The 17,555-nt window shown below is 34.3% G+C and overlaps 1 protein-coding gene across 1 annotated transcript in view; it reads left to right on the top strand.

The window, feature by feature from the left end:
- Nucleotides 1-6,979, top strand: part of LOC149180489 (uncharacterized) — a 158,491-nt gene extending 151,512 nt beyond the window's left edge. The window contains exons 3-4 of the mRNA XM_089416140.1: nt 6,363-6,524; nt 6,620-6,979. Of these exons, the coding sequence (XP_089272266.1) occupies nt 6,363-6,524; nt 6,620-6,772 (315 nt within the window). The 3' untranslated portion in view covers nt 6,773-6,979. The remainder of the gene's footprint in view (nt 1-6,362; nt 6,525-6,619) is intronic.
- Nucleotides 6,980-17,555: the final 10,576 nt, after the last annotated feature.

Raw genomic sequence — 17,555 nt, 5'->3', positions numbered from 1 at the left:
GGCATCACATATCAACTGCCAAATGGATTTTTTTCTTTTTTTTTGTATGTTTAGAGGTATCTCACTCTAGAAAGACACCTCCCCATAACTCTCTATGCTTCTTGCTTCTTGTTTTTTTTTTATATCACTGATTTGATGGAAGGTTGTACTCCAGCTCCTATTCGTGGAATGAAAAATGATGAGGACCTCTCGGCATGTGTGGAGCCCCTCCCACTACCCTCAGTGGTAGATAGCCTTGAAGTTGTAGCTGCTTGTTTGGCCTTCTTTACAGTTGGCTTTGCTTTTTTTTTTTTTATTATTTCATTTGCATTAATTGCATCATGCAAAACTCTCATAATCTCTGGGCTAGATTCTCTACAAATCACAACTTCTTTGTCAGGGATTTTAGCTAAATGGAATTTCAACATAAAAACCCCTCTTGTCATGTACTGGGCACATAATTTGCAATGTAGTTTTTGCCGGTTGTCACCTACAGATTCCCCATACTGCCAAAATGGGTTGAAAGCAATGTTGCACAAGCGGGGACGAAGCGGGGACGCCGAAGCGTCATTTTCCAAAAATCTAGGAAGCGAAGCATCTGCTATATATATATATATATTTATATTTTTTTTGCATTTATACTCAAAACAAACATCCCAAATACCAAATTAGTTGTAGAAGACATGAAAACATGCATATTTTTGCATAAATCAAGATAGATATAACATCCATTGTACATTAATGATTAATTATTCGAGCATCAACCATCTAGAATCTAGATTCTTCTCCTCTTGTCTAGCATTTGCCTCTACCTCGATTGTCTAGGGATATTAGTCAACATTGCCCAATTTTGATCAAACTTCCTAATTCAAGACTTAAAATATGGTAGAAAAAGCTTAACATGCTTGATCGATGGTTTTGACTTGATTGAAAGGTAATTTTTTGCTAAGGGCATGTTGCATGACAAAGGAGTTCAACAATTAACAGCACCAACACTAGGGTACATATAGGGCTTGGTGCTCTTGATTAAATGCTAATCGCATACCTTCATACTTGATATAATCTAATGAAATGCCACAATCCCATTGATCCTGAATTCCTGAAAACTGTTAAGTCTGCTGAATTTTGAATAGGATATGAAATTCTATTTTCTCCATATGAAGTCCAATGAGGCTGGAACCACTCTCAAACATCCTGAGTCATTTCATGGTAATGTTAAAAATTTAAGTAAAAGGATGAAAATGAAAAATAAAAGAGAATGTCACTTTTACTTTAAGAATTTAACATTACCATGAGGGAGCATCTGTTATATTTATATTTTTTTTTGCCGTCATTCCTCACCCTAACCCAAGGTGGACCCACCCCCAACAAGCAAACTCACCTAAAACTAAAAAAAATTGAAAAAAAAACCGATTTTCTAAACGCTTTTCTGGAATCGTACGCAAGCGTATGGGAAGCGTACGCTTCGCCCTCCGAAGCGTCGTACGAAGGAAGCGCGCTTCCGAGTCACGCTTCGGAAAATTCCAGGAAGCGGCAAAATTAGGTGGAAGCGTGCTTCCGCCGAAGCTTCCTAGACGCTTCTGCACGGGACGCACTTCCAGGTTTGGAACCGGGGGGGGGGGGGGGGCGCTTCGTGCGACATTGGTCGAAAGCCTTCGGTATAATTGTAATGGAAGCGGACAACTTCAAAATTCAAACCTAATGCACAACAAACACAAGAAAATGACATTAAAGCCCATTAGAAAAAATAAATAACAGCTTGTTGATTTAATAAATCAATTATTAACGATTTAAAAAAAATAGATTAGATCATTAGCAACTAAAAATGAGAACAGGAGGGTTGAAAACAAATTGATTCATGCTGGTTGTCCCATTTATTAAAAAAAAAAATTAAAAACCTTTACATTGTTTTATGGGCATGAAATCATGGCAAAATGTAGGCAAGCAAACAAAAATATATGAAAAAAATTCATTAAGATAGTGGGGTTTAGATACAGACTTGAAGCAAGCAAATATAAATCTATGAAAAGAAAAAACCATTAAGATAATGGGGTTTAGATGCATACTTGTCAATGGAAGCTTCATCACAGTTTTGCAGATAATGGGGTTTAGATACATACTTGTCAATGGAAGCTTCATCGCAGTTTTGCAAATGAAGCTCGCCCCTTGCTAAAAAAATTGCTGGTGGATTGGTGATAGCTGCTTAGATTCCTCCACAATCAACAACGACGCCTACAAACCCTTCTCCTCCCTTGTCCAACAGCTTAGAGAGAAATGAGTGAGGAAAAAGAAAAGATGGGTTCTTTAATCCGCCCTTCATGCTGGCCTGACAAATTTTTCCGTCGGACAACGATAAATCAGAAAAAATCACAATTTCTTAAAAAAATATGATTTTATTTTTAAGGGGTGATTGATGGTTTTGCCGAAAAAATTGAGATTTTTTAAAAAATGGCCGAATTTTCACCAATTTTTTCAAAATTGTTAAGAGCTCCTAATTATTCAATATGAAAAACATTCTAGAGTCTCTATAACCAATTATGAGATAATCTGACACGTGCTAGGTCCCAAGTCAAGATTCTTTCATAATTGAGTGTTCTCTCTTGTGTTTGTGTTTTTTAACTAGTAATTAAAGTCCCATGATCAATTCAAAAGAATCTTATTACAAATTTTCGACATGAAATTTCAAGTCCTGTATGATTCGAACAAGCCAAATGTAGTCGACTTACAGTTTTTATTTTGGCAGTTCCCCTCTTTGAACCTTTAAATATTTTGGCTGTTCGAAGTCTTTGTTGAATTTATAATTCTCAGTCTTGTACAAATGAGGTACAACCTCCACTCCCATCATTTCCCTTTTAACCTTATCCATGAAAAGCAGATTAATGACAATGTGAATATTTACCCATTCACCATTTTGTAATAACCTCTCCCGCATATTGATTGTTGACTAGCTTGTAAGAAGTGACAGAAACTTTGCTACTTAAAGGAGCAACAAGAGAGTTTAAATGACCGTATACAATACTGCGTTTCTTTTTATAATTATTTGTAAAAATACCGACTTATAGGGTGGCTCTGTAGTAGAGCCCGTTAGCGTATATTAATATATCTATTTAAGCCATGCTAATGCACTCAACGTCTTTGTTTAATGAAAAATTCGTTCAATTAATCAATAGGGGAAAGGAATCAAAGAAATCATCTACAATGTCGCAACATGCTCCATCTTCCTATATTTTGAGCTAAATTTAAAAAGGTGAAGTAATGTACCATCACATCTCCTCTATTTTCTCAATTTTCTTTACTCTAATCCACATGAATTTTATGCCATCACCTCTCAATTTACATTACAGAAATTAGCATTAATGTTATGATGAGCACCCAGCATTTTGATATGAATTTTGTATAGCACTTCTGCTTATTTTTATTAATTAACGTTGTATATACCAATGTTTTAAAACTTCGACTCCGACTCCGACTCCGACTCCGACTCGGTCGAGGGTCGACTCCGACTCCGACTCCGACTCGGTCGAGGGTCGACTCCGACTCCGACTCCGACTCGGTATCGACTCGGCCGGCTCGATTTCAATGACTCGGTCGTTGTAAAAAATACATTAAATATTTATTTTTTATAAAAACACATAATTTTAAATATCTTCATTCATGTTTCCAAACACACAGCATTAGAATATAGATAGAAGACAACATATTATCAAAGTAGGCTCATGAATATATCCATTATATCAAAATGGCACCCAGTGCATTGTCCAATAGATACACGATGATGATATAGAGATCAAAACAAAAACAAATAACCAAGGAGGCTATAAATGGCCTCTACAACAAAACTCTGTGACCAGTACTACTGGCTACTGCTAGAGTTGCCAACATCATCTGGCTCAGTGTTACTTGGGAGCGGGAGCGAAAGTGGGGAGCAAGAGCGAAAACGGGAGCTGGAGCGACATTTTCAGAAGCTCCTGGTTTGGGAGCGAATCCTGGAGAAGTTCGACAACTAATGTCACTAACATCAAGGTACAAAGAGGGATTGGTGCTCTTGGTTAAATACGAGTTCCATACCCTAATACAGGACAAAATTCAATGGAAACATTGCAATCCTCCAATCCTGAAATCCTGAAAATCTGATAAGTCTGCTGAATTTTGAATGAAATCTAAAATTCTACTTTCTCCATATGAAATCCAATGAGGCCGGAACCACTCTCAAACATCCTGAGTCATTTCATGGTAATGTTAAAAATTTAAGTAAAAGGATGAAAATGAAGATTAAGGAGAATGTCACTTTTACTTTAAGAATTTAACATTACCATGAAATTTGAGTAGCATATCAATACTAGGAGAGGTGAATGGACCCCAAATAGCACTTAACCAATTTAGAAAACACCTTGGAGTCCCCAACAATCAGCTAAATGTTAAAAAGTTCAAAAAAAATTAGAAAAATCGCTGTTTTTTGTGGGGACTGGCTAGATTTAATGACTCGGCCGAGTAGATGTGGAAACGGCCGGGTTGACCGAGTCATGATTGACTCGGCCGAGTCATGCAATAACTCGGCCGAGTCAGTCATGGCTCGGCCTCCCGAACTGGTTTTTCTGCCGAGTCATAAAATTCTTCAATGACTCGGATCAACTCGGCCGTTTCGGATTCGATTCGGCCGAATTTTAAAACAATGGTATATACAATAATAAGAGAACATTTAATGACCACTCAATTTTGACTTTAGCTTCTTGTTCATTGTTCTTGTAGTAATAGTTAATCCACACCATTTGATAATTCAATTTGTTGCTTCATTTAAGGTTATTAAATATAAGTAACAATTAAAGTAAATTTATTAAAATAATAAAAAACGTTACACTAAATTAATTGGGAGTACACCAGAGGAAATTTTGAAATCCAAATTTTATGGTCAGGCTTTTGCCTTTTGTATTATACAATTAATGCTGACAACCATGGGACTTCCATCTTCTTAGAAGCCAAAAATCCTTTTGGAAGACTTAGAAAGTGGTGACTTGTTCTCTTAGAAAGCTTAGTGGTGCATTTAGATTACATAATAATGCTTCTTATCCGTAAAGACTTGATTCTGATAATCACATTTATTTTATTAAACTTGTGAAGCAACGACCATTTAGAGTCTATGTTTGGAATTGAATGAACCTAGTTATCAAGTACTTTAAAATAGCGTCAATTGATAAGTCGACAAACACAATCTTTTTGGTTACTCAGTTTTTTTCTATTATTCCTCCCTAACCCAATCAATTTGGGTTATTTTCAAATGAACTAAAACCCATGAGATAATCAACACCTTTTGATAATTCAATTTGTTCCTTCTTTTAAGGTTATTTCTAATTAGCAATTAAAGTAAATTTATTGAAATAATAAAGAATGTTACCCTGAATTAATTGGGAGTACACTAGTGGAAATTGCTTTTTCCTTTTGTATTATCAATTAATACTGACAACCATGGGACATCCATCTTCTGAGAAGCCAAAAATCGTTTTGGAAGACTTGGAAAGTGGAGCTTGTAACCATGTGAATTTAAACAACATAATAGTGATTTTTATCTGTATACAGTTGATTGTGATAATCATGTTTATTTTAATCATAAATTTGCGAAGCAACGACCATTTAAAGTCTTATGTTTGGAATTGAATGAACCTAGTTATCAAGTAATTTAAAATGGAATCAATTGATAAGTTGACCAACTCAAACTTTTTGGTCATTTTTCTTTTACTGGATCCATTCATCTAAGGTTTTGGTTTAGTTTCAAATAAACCAAAAGCCATAGAGATAGATCCCTAGTATAAATTTCAAGTATAAATACCATATATGGATCCTTTGTATAAATTCTAGGTAGCTTTTCACTTGAAAGGGGGTGGAGTTTGTCCATTGATTAACTTTGAATATGCTATGTCATTTCAGTTTCCAAAACTTCTTAGTTCTTATGTATTTCAAGCATAAATACTAGATATGCATCCTTGGTATAAATTCTAAGTAGCTTTTCACCTGAAATGGGGTGGAGTTTGTCCTTTGATTAACTTTGAATATGCTGTGTCATTTCAGTTTCCAATTTTTTTTTTTTTGGCAATTCATTTGTTCTCCCTTTTCATTAGTGCATTTTCTCTTAGTAGAGTATTCTTTATGTTCGTTTGTTTCCTTTTGATGGTTTTGTACCTTTCTTTTGTACTTACATTATATTGGTGACTATACACAGGCAAGGTTTTATAATAAGGCAACCCTTCAAGTTTCTCCTGCTTCTATCATCGACCAAATTATTCATTTTGTATTTTCTCTTAGTATTCTTTATGTTTGTTTGTTTCCTTTTGATGGTTTTGTACCTTTCTTTTGTACTTACATTATATTATATTGGTGACTATACACAGGCAAGGTTTTATAATAAGGCAACCCTTCAAGTTTCTCCCGCTTCTATCATCGACCAAATTATTCATTTTGCATTAGAGACAACGGGGAATTCTTCATTGACCATGTTTGAATCAGCCTTTCAAGACACAGCAACAGACATGGCAACAAGGATCTCATTTAAGGTAAAAATACTTATTTAGAATTACATTTACAGGGCAAGCTTTAATGTCATCATACAAAGATTTGATTTACTTGAATCTTCTTCATTTGGTTGTAGTATGGTTGTTCAAGAGCAGTGACAGGTACACCTTACTTCTTTGTAAATGGAATCCCATTGCTCAATACTGGCGAAACAAAAGATTACAAGGCATGGAGGAGTATCATAGATCCATTATTAGCTATGAAGACCGGAGTGTCATATATTAAATGATTTATGTATTGTATGGTTTTTTTTGATGCATAAGCTTTTATTCACCTCTATTTATGACTCTTATAAGCTTGATCCTTTAGCAATAAGAAGACATCTAATGAATAACTCACTTATCTGAGAGTATGTAATAATTTAACACAAAGGTGAACGATGATACTAATGTATCATTTCCTAACATTCAATATAAATATGGATGGAATTTATTTATATTATATTACAATAACTAAGCAGATAGCTTAAAGGCCTATCTAACATCTTTGTTATTGTTTACCTTCCTATTCATTTGAAAGAGAAAATGAAGTCCGCTCACTTCAAACTATATCCCTAGATTTATGCTTTCCTTTGGTGGAGATGTGATGTTAAGTAGTTTGATGGAGGCCATAGTTTTAACCAAAACATTGTACATGACAATATTGAATGATTTTCACATATCCACGACTTATATTTGTTTACTGATGATCATAATATGAACCTAAATATTTAGTTACAGTTTAGGGGTATGTGAACCTGAGCCCATGATCCATATTTTTCTAGATATGAATGTAAGGATTTGAGAAAATTTAGGGGCATGTAATCATGAAAAGTTTAAAAATGTCACACTTCCATGAAAAGGTTTTTTCAATCTTCAGAGCTAGGTTTTCACGTAAATTGAACCTTGCCCATTATTGAAAAATTCATTGCTTTCCATCATTGATCCAACTTCTTTGGGCATTCAATAATACATCTTAAACAGCAGCTCGAATTTGCATTTAATTTAAAGAAGTTGGGCTGAGCAATTAGAATTTGCAATTAAAGAGATAGGATCATGGATTTGATTAGATGAATGATTCAATTTTATAATACATCTTAAACAGCCACTCGAATTTGCATTTAAAGCAGATGGGTTGAGTAACTAGAATTTGCAATTAAAGAGTTAGGACCATGGATTTGATTAGATGAATGATTCAGTTTTATAAATTATATGTATGTCTATATACATATAATTTATTTGCCTGGAATATTCAATAATTATTACAATGTAAAAAATATTTATTTTTAATAATCTTTTCAAATATTCAATAATTATCACAATGTGAAAAATGTTTATTTTTAATAATCTTTTTGAATTGATAATTTTTTTTTTCATTATTTTTAGAAAATATTATATTCGCTCATTACTAATTTTTATATTCATTCATTATATTTTATGATAAACACCTGTTTTATATTGATAAATCGTAATTTTAAATATGATATTTAATATTTATTAATTTTAATTTTATATAGTATTATAATATCATGAAAATGTGAAAGGTAAGTGAAATAAATAAAATATTCAATCAAAAGATCAACCATCATTGCAAAAGCTATTGCACTTCCCTCCAATTTTAAAATAGATTTCAATTAAACAGGTAAACGTTATGCTTTATATGTATTTGTTTATTTAAATGAATAGATCAACCAACATTGCAAAATTATTGCAATTCCCTCCAATTTTAAAAGGGATTTCAATTAAACAACTAGAAGTTATGCTTTATATGTATTTGTTTATTTAAATGAATTTCTAGGGTAAGAAAATTGAATGATTATGTGGTATTTATTTAAAAATATTTATCATATAAGTTTGAATGATGAATGATGCTTATTGTATGTGATATTTGATTTAAAAATATTTATCATATAAGTTTGAATGATGCTTATTATATGTGATATTTGATTTAAAATTATTTATCATATAAGTTTTATAATTTTATTAAATATAATATTTTGAATAAGGTTGATTATATGTGATATTTGATTTAAAAATATTTATCATATAAGTTTTATAATTTTATTAAATATAATATTTTGAATAAGGTTGATTAGGTTAAAAAATAATTTTATAGTACATAAATTAAAACATATAAATTGATAATGTAAATAAATTTGATTAATAATATAAATTTTAAATATTGATTTTTTTTAAAATGGAACTTAAGAATATTGAATAATAAAAGTATTTATTGATTGACAAAATTTTTTTTTTGAAGTTTAATTTTTTTTGCCAATCAATTTCTTTTTTCATTAGATTTTTATGAAAACAAAAATTATAGATGTCTCAATGATCTCTTTTTCTTTATTCTGATCAGACTTGTTGGAATAGAGGGCTGGAGGATGCCATCAATAGAGCTTTATAAACATTATTTCAGTCTGACATAGAAGCTATATAGTACTTCTAAAAAAACAAAAAAAAAAACAATTTTTAAGTTTAATTTAGTCTAAAAGTAAAATACTTTATTGGGTAACTTTTATGTTTTAAATTTAACAAGAAGTAAGATTTAAAATTTTCCCCCTCAACAAATTGCTCTGTTGCATATATAATTGTGTTAATTGGTCTTATAGATTTAAATTTCACACTAAAAAACAATAGAACTTTTAGAGGCAAATGCAAATGCATGCATATAGATGCCCATATTTTAACCTTCAATTCATATATAGCATTCAATACTTGTGTCATGGCACAAAATAATGTTGTAGACTATAAATGTAAACCATAGGTCAAAACCAACAATACCCAAATACTCATGCATGTTACCTTTATAGTGTAAGACGCACAAAGGGACATGACAAAAACAAAGAGAACTACCAACCATTTGAACTCAAACATCATCATGCAAAATATCAAAGAAGAAAAAGAGAGAAGCATGTGTTACATAATTAGAAGGGAGAATGTTATGAAATAACAGCTTTGTGTCTTTGAATAACATATTAATTTCCACCTCCATATGAACTCCTTCAAATGAGGAATCAACATTTGAGTTATGCTTATGAAAATACGAGTGAATGTAATCAAAGAGAAAATAGTTTTCATAGCTATCATTTGATTCGTCACCACTTGAAAACATATATTTTGCATGGGAATTTCTTTGTTAAGCCAATCCATTTTTACTTTGGACCGTTCATAGACATGTAGGCTCCTCACATTCCTCTCGATGGCTAATTTGAGTAGAGTTGCCAATGTTGTAAGCTCAACACAACTTTGGATGCATTTCTAGGACCCAATGCGAAAGAAGTATATGAGAGGAACTCCATTGAAAGACAACCCCTAATAAAGTAAATGCCAAATTCTAATAGTCAATTAGATGTTAGATGAAGGCAATAATAATTTCACTTTGACTTTTAGTTATTATATGGTTTATTTCACTTTAGTGTGTTTCCTAATCTATCCCACATCCACAATTTGGATTGATTCAACTGGCTTGTAACTCTTTATAATGAATCTTTCTCTTTCTCATTATCCACACAATCTTAGTTTTCTTTATGTACTCGTGTTATCATTAGTATCACAACCTAGCATTAGGCTTTTGAAAAACACATTTTCCACTTTTGTGACTTTAATACTCTAGGTGCCATGAAGTCTATGTGAGTGTGTAGACTTGGGGATTACAATTAACAAAGAAAGATAGAGGAATTTCTAGCATGACACATCAAAGAACCCAAAGGGTTTTATATCATTTGGACTATAATCAATTGATTTTCGATTTTGAAAGATTTGCTAGAGATTTCAAACAATGGTAGAGTCGTCTTCCTGAAGAAGATGTTTTTGATCACAATGAATAAGAGTGCATCATTACAAGAACACTTAAGATCAATGACATCAAGAACAATTGGAGGCCATTGGTTGGAAGATGGAAGAGAAGGACATGGCAGTAATAATGTTGAAAAGATTTCCTCATGCTTATGAACAGTTTAATGAGACCTTTAATATCACCTCTACAAATGTTGACTTGTTGTGTAATAAGTTCTTATAGTAGGGCTAATGGAAGAAACAATTTGGTAGCAATAGTGAGGGAAAGGTTTCAAAACAGGCCTTTGTTGTGAATGTTAAGGGAAAATACAAATGGGTAATGAAGGTCGGTCAATGTAGTAATGAATATGCAATCATAAGTCAAAATGACATCACGTAACTATGGGGCAAAGTGGGCCATAGGAAGTAACACCGTGGAAAGAGGTTGGACGATCAAAAATCCATCTAGGGAGTGTTGAAAAGTGTAACTAGGTTCGGTCTTCATAATGACGTGTAATTGTGATTTTATGTAATTGATGCAAAGAAGAAAAATAAAATTATTATTGTAATGCTTGTCTCATGGGTTTCATGAGCAAGGAATTTTATTTTTAGGTAAGGCTCCCATTGTGAGCCCTTAAGATTGGTCATAAAGTCAAATTGAGTCAATGTCATGTATGAAGAACCCTTCTTGGGCATGTTACAAATTTGTATGAGTCATTAAAAGAATAAAAAGGCCCTCTAAGGCCAAGCTCAAACACCTCCATCAAGTCGGCTTCAAGAAGGAGTAAAGGATCTACATCAAAGGACATGTCGGCTCACATACAACTCATGTCGGCTTATTTTCATAGGAAACCACTATAAATAGGCAACTCGGCCTCATTTTATAAGCAAGAATTTCGATCAAGGTCTGAAGTGAGAAAAGAAGTGGGGAGTTCACAAGGAAAGAAATCATATAATCGGCGAGAAGAAGGAAAGGAAGATCGAGTTGTTTGGAATTGTTTTTGGGCTAATATCTTCACACTTGTGGAAAAAACTAGGGTTTCTGCAATAGTATATGAATCCAAGAAAAAGTCACCAAAAGGGTCTCCTCATTAGCTCCACTACTAGTCGAATTCACCTGGAATAGTCCTCAAGAATAGAGAAGGAAGGAAGACATATCCAATTTCGTTCTCACTCCTCAGATGTGTGAAACTATAGAAGTACAAACTACAGATCTGTGGAAAGAGACTGAAATTTCAGAAGTGCAGACAGTTTGACTTGGATTGACTAAAGAAGGAAAAAAGAGCAATACGATTGATTCAAGAAGGATCTCATCAAAGAAGGGTTGTGACTTGGTCTTGGACAGGCAAATAGGGCAAGGGTCTTGGTCTTGGTACTCGCCAATTGAAGTCTCTATAAGAAGAAGAATTCGTTTGGGTTTTCCTCTCAAGTGGGAGAGGTTTTGGCCCTAGTCGATAACCTGCATTCTATGTCTCTTGTCTCTTTATTGTTTATGCTTTGGTAGTTTTTTTATGAAGAAGAACACTATAATAATATAGCTAAAGAGAATATCCTAATCTATTGAAGTAAAAAACATTCACAAGTAGTTATCATTAATAGAGAAATCACCTAATCAGATTTCTCAACTGGGAGGGCCTCAACAAAAGGCTCATTTTGTAGAGCATATAGAGGAGGAATCATCCTTCTATACATTCATGGACAAGTAGCCAATAGATAAACTTAGATCATGTTCTTGGTACATCGATTCAGATGAATCATGATACTTCACTAGTAGACAAGATTGGTCCACGGGATATACTGCTTATACATCCAAGGATCTTGTGATTTTCGATGGTGAAGAAAAGGACAATAGTTGGAAAAGGTAATGTGCAATTTTTATTTTATTTTTCTTAATATGTAACATGTTTCAAGTATGGTCCATGGGGTCTTGGATAAATGGTGACCGGGTGTGCTATTAAGACACTCCTAGATGTTAAGTCATTGGTTCAATTCCCGCCCTATTCAGGTGTTACTCTTGGACATGACCATGATGTAGCCTCATCATTGCTGAACTTACCAAAAAAAGAAAAGAAAAAATGTGTCAAATATGGAACTTAATCTACTATCAGTTAGTCAAATTATGAGACATTGTGCCCATCTAGATGTCAACTTTAGCAATCACCAATGCTACATAGTTCAAAAATATACCAAGAACTATTTCTCTCGCTGTGGAGGACTATGGATTGTTCGGGTCGATTGAAATTAGAGAAGTTAGGTAACATGCATTGACAACTAAGAGTGCATGATATAACAATACACTTTGGCATTAGTGTTACAGGCTTGACCTACCTCTCTCAGTTAGGCCTAGAGAATTTGATAGATGGATTTTTGACATCCAACCATAGGTCTAGAGTGTTATGGAGTTTGCTAGGAAAGGAACCAACATTGAGCACCATTTGATGAAGGACAAGTGATCCAGGATGATCTTGTGAGATCAGTTGCACAGGTTCAATTTCTTCGTCAGCATTTAAGTCCGGTGTCGTTAGCTTCGACATTGATGTTTATGGTTCAAGTTGTCCTGTAATGTATATGGTTTTCATGGTGATATGGTTTGATACCTGGTTGTCGACATGTGATTATCATTAGTTCCGCCAGGATTTGGTCGTTGACATGGGTTTGTCGTCCGTCTCACAGGATTTAGTTGTCGACATGCTTTCATCGTCAATTCTGCCAGGGTTTGGGTTTCCAAAAATGATCCATGGTTTTCATCATATGAGTTTAATGTCACATTGTGACAAATGATTGTAAAAAAGGTTGTTTTAAGAACAAAGTAATGTAAAGTCCTAATGACTAAAACCTAGCCCTAAAACAACATGTAATTCAAACCCTAACCTAAACCATGCATTAAAACACCTAAAACCATAACCTATACCTAAGAACCTAATCCATGTATACAAATACATTAAAGCCTAACCCTCAAACCTTGTAACTAAAATACATTGCAAATACATTTTAATTCCAACCCATAGGTCCCTAACCGTAGCGGTTAGTCGTGCCAGAGATGTATTCATGTGAGCGGACAAGGGGGAAACAATTATGGTGAGTAGTTAAGAGGTTACAGTAAATCGCGGGTCCCTAACCGCTGGTCATAACCGTAGTGGGACCGCAATGTGTGAACACCGAGCATTCACAGACGTGTAGACTGTGCGGAGACATCAACCATAACTGCGGGAGTTAACTGTGATATGCGAACAATGTTATGGTTAACCGCAATGGCAGGGTTGAAGTCTGGAAGCCGCACCGTCAGTGGAGACCGCCGGCAGGCAGCTGTCACATGTGCTGTCTCCTCCTCTGCGCGGTTAGCAAACAACTAACAATTGTTGAGTTATTATAAAGTCTAAACTGGGTTTTTAGTTATTTAAACTAATTCGATGACCATGTAAGTTTATCCCAAGGTGTCAAATAATGACAAGACCGAGGGAAAAACACCCTATTTTCAGCTTATGCATCCCTAAACTCAACCTAACGAGTTATAAAACTAGTTTTGCTCATTGAAGAGAAAGGAGAGTGGTTTTTGAGTTTTATGTGTAGGTTTTGGAGGATATAGCTTGTTTTGTTTTCAGTGTAACAGGAGCATCCAGAGTGAGAATTGGGAACCGTGACAGGCGTTGGAAAGTTGGTTCAGAGAGATTTCTTATTACAGTGAATAGAAGTGCCTGCGTGCACATTCAGTTTGGTCAATTTGCTGTGTAATTGACCTCCTTGGATTCAATCCTAATAAAATGGTCGCCCATCTTGAAAGCAAACCCAACGACGTATTCCTTCAGGGACGAACTCCGTGATTAGTCTTGTTATTTGGGATCGTTGTGTATTTGTTGTTTTCACTTCTGTTTTACATCTTGCTTATTTTTATCATTTGTCGTAAAGTCTTTCTTCTCAAGCAGTTCTCACAATTTATGCACTTTAAGTTAACATTCAGTTCACTATTTTCATAATCAATTCTACTTCAGTTTAACATATGATCATTTTAGATCATATAATTTGGTATTAGAGTAGGTTGCGTTTGTATAATTTGCCATTGAATGTTAACTAGGTCAAAGTCACAGCGTGGAGAAGGAACCCTCGAGGAGATTAATCCAGAGATTGGAAAGCGGAGAGTCACTCATAAGCCAACCATGACAGGATTTGATGCAGGTGAAACCCTGAAACTAAGATGAGCGATGAACAGTTTCAACGAGCATTCTTGACTATGCAACAGATGTTGGGAGAACTTTACGAAGATAAGAAGGCTGGAGATGCAGCTTCTTCTTCAAAGACATCGAAGAAGGATAAAGGTAAAGACAAGGTTGATAAACCAACTTCAACTCCATCATCTCCATCATCATCATCATCATCTTCTTCTTCTAGTGCAGAATCTGAAACGGAAAAGAAACCTAAGAAAACAACTCTTTTGAAACTTGATGTAAACTTTGAGTTACCTATTTATGATGGCGAAATGAATCCTGAAAAGATAGATAATTGGATTAAGCAGTTAGAAGTGTATTGTCGTATTCATAACATTTTTTATGATAAAACGAAAATTCAGTTAGCTACACTTAGAATGGGGGGAACAAATTTAATCTGGTGGGAAAGTAAAACTCAGATAGATGCAAAGAGGAAAGGTAAAGTCATCTCTTCATGGTCTAAGCTTTTAAAAGCTCATAGGAAGCAATTCTATCCTTTAGGATACATGCAGCAAGTTGTTATTAATTGGCTGCATTTGAGGCAAGTTAAAGGGTAGAGTGCTCATGAGTTTACTTAGGAGTTTAGAAAGAAAGCATTGGCGCCTGGTATTTCATTAGATACATGTGAAACTTTATTAAAATAGACCGACAATTTACATTGATATTTGCAGCATACATTATTGATGTTTAATCCTGATGATTTTGATGAAGTGTGTGTTCAAGCCATACATATTGAATCAGGTGGTAGACCATTCAAGTTTTCACCGCAATCATCCAAAGAGTTTGAAATCAAGGATTCCAATGATAGTAAAGGGGAGAACAACTCAAAGAGAAAGAAATCAGTGATAGCTCAGAAGGAAAGACCTACCTGTTCTCATTGCCAAAGGATCGGTCATGATGAATCAAAGTGTTGGAAACTTCATCTCGAACTTAAGCCCAAAAATTTCATTAAAAAGAAGGATGAAAAGAAGGAAATTGTAGCAGTCCAGCAAGATCTAGGTTCTGATTCAGGTGATGAAAGGAGGATAACTGCCATAGTTACAACAGGTAAAACTTCTGACACTGGTTCAAGTTCGAATACTATTGCATCTTCATCAAACATAACTCCTTCAAATGAGGATAAAAGAGTTGAATTGTTTAAGATAAGGATAACTTCTAAGAACACAAAGATAGATACATTGTTTGATCGTGGGTCATAGGCAAATTTAATATCTGAATATTTTGTTAAGAACTTGGGTTTGGAGACACGGAATCATCCAAGACCTTACCCATTAGGATGGCTAAATAAATCAACTCAGATAAAAGTCACAAGACAATGTCGATTAAGATTTGCCATTACAGCTAATTACATTGATGAAGTGGAATTAGATGTGGTTCCAGTAGACATATGTGGAGTTGTCTTATGAAGTCCTTATCTTTATGATCGTGATGCAGTATTTTACAGGAAGGCATAAATATCACCTTAAGAAAGATGGGGTTGAATTTATTGTCAGGGCACATAAAAGTAAAAATCACTTGAATTTAGTTGTTGCTAATCAGATGAAGCGATTAATAAGTTCAAATAAGAGATTTGTAATCATGTGTGTAAAGAAACAACATAAGAATCAACATGATGTTTATTTAGGTTATGAGTCTCAGCTTAAAGATAGTTTGATGAAAGTAGTAGAAACTTTTCGAGTTCTATTTAAAGAAACCAAACATCTTACTCATAAGTAGGGAATATAACATGAAGTACAGTTGATGCCTAAATCTCCTCTTCCTAATGTTAGAATGAATCAATTCAGTCCATGTTTGGAAGTTATAAGTTAAAGGGATGCAGGTCAGTATTGGGGAAATTCAGTGCTAAATTTCTCTTGTATTGTGTCACCATTTCATGTTTCGAACAATTTGGAAGCCTCTTTTCAAGTGGAGAGGAAGCCCATTTTTTTTCATATCAAAGCCTTTTCTAAAGCAGTGTCAAAGTATCCAATACATCTAAGAGAAACTTATGCATAAGGGCAAAGTGCTAATCAATGGAAACATCATTTGATGAATGAAGAAACAGTGATTCAAATAAATCATCCGACATTTCAATACTTTCAAAGTCAAACTAAGTTGCAACACTCTTCACATTACAATTTCATGGGTTTATTTCATTACAATCAGGAAAGTATATCAAGTCGAATAGCTGATATGATGTCAAAAATGTCTTTGATTGTCTCTGTCATTCTGAAAAATAGATTGTTAATACATGTCAATAGTATTGAACAATATCCTGTAGAGACTGTTTTCAAAGATGTGTATGAATCACTAATTCATGGTATTTCAAGGAAAGAAGTCAATTGCCATGTTCATAAAAGGTTGTTTGACCATCTTCGCAAGTTGTGCATACTGCAGATGGATGGAACAGTTAACATATTCAAAGTGTGCCATGATCAACGTCATCAAGGTCATCACTTTCAGGTGGTTGATCGAATGTATTGGTACATCTTTCGGACAAGGTGGAGAGTGAGGGAGCTCTACCCTCATTTACTATCTATTTAATTCAAACTTTTGTGGTCCAAAAGCTATCAAGTGGAGAGGATTGATCGAGGAGGATCTTATTAGATCAGTTGCACAGGTTCAGTTTCATCGTCAGAATTCAGGTCCAGTGTCGTCAGCTTCAACAATGATGTTTATGGTTTAGGTTGTCCGGTAATGTATGTGGTTTTCATGGTGATATGGTTTGATACCTGGTTGTTGACATGTGATTGTCGTCAGCTCCGCCAGGATTTGGTCATCAACATGGGTTGTCGTCCGTCTTGCAGGATTTGGTTGTTGACACACTTTCATTGTCAGTTCCGCCAAGGTTTGGGTTTCCAAAAATGATCCATGGTTTTCATCATATGGGTTTAATGTCACATTGTGACAAATGATTGTAAAAAAGGTTGTTTTAAGAACAAAGTAATGTAAAGTCCTAATGACTAAAACCTAGCCCTAAAACAACAATAAGTCAAACCCTAACCTAAACCATACATTAAAACACCTAAAACCCTAACCTATACCTAAGAACCTAATCCATGTATACAAATACATT

Source organism: Pinus tabuliformis, chromosome 3_2 (assembly GCF_031772625.1).
Source record: "Pinus tabuliformis cultivar Carrire ecotype Pingquan chromosome 3_2, CPIR1, whole genome shotgun sequence".
Classification (NCBI taxonomy): domain Eukaryota; kingdom Viridiplantae; phylum Streptophyta; class Pinopsida; order Pinales; family Pinaceae; genus Pinus; species Pinus tabuliformis.
Note: the sequence above shows the minus strand (reverse complement) of the source record. Positions and strands in the feature narration are given on the sequence as shown.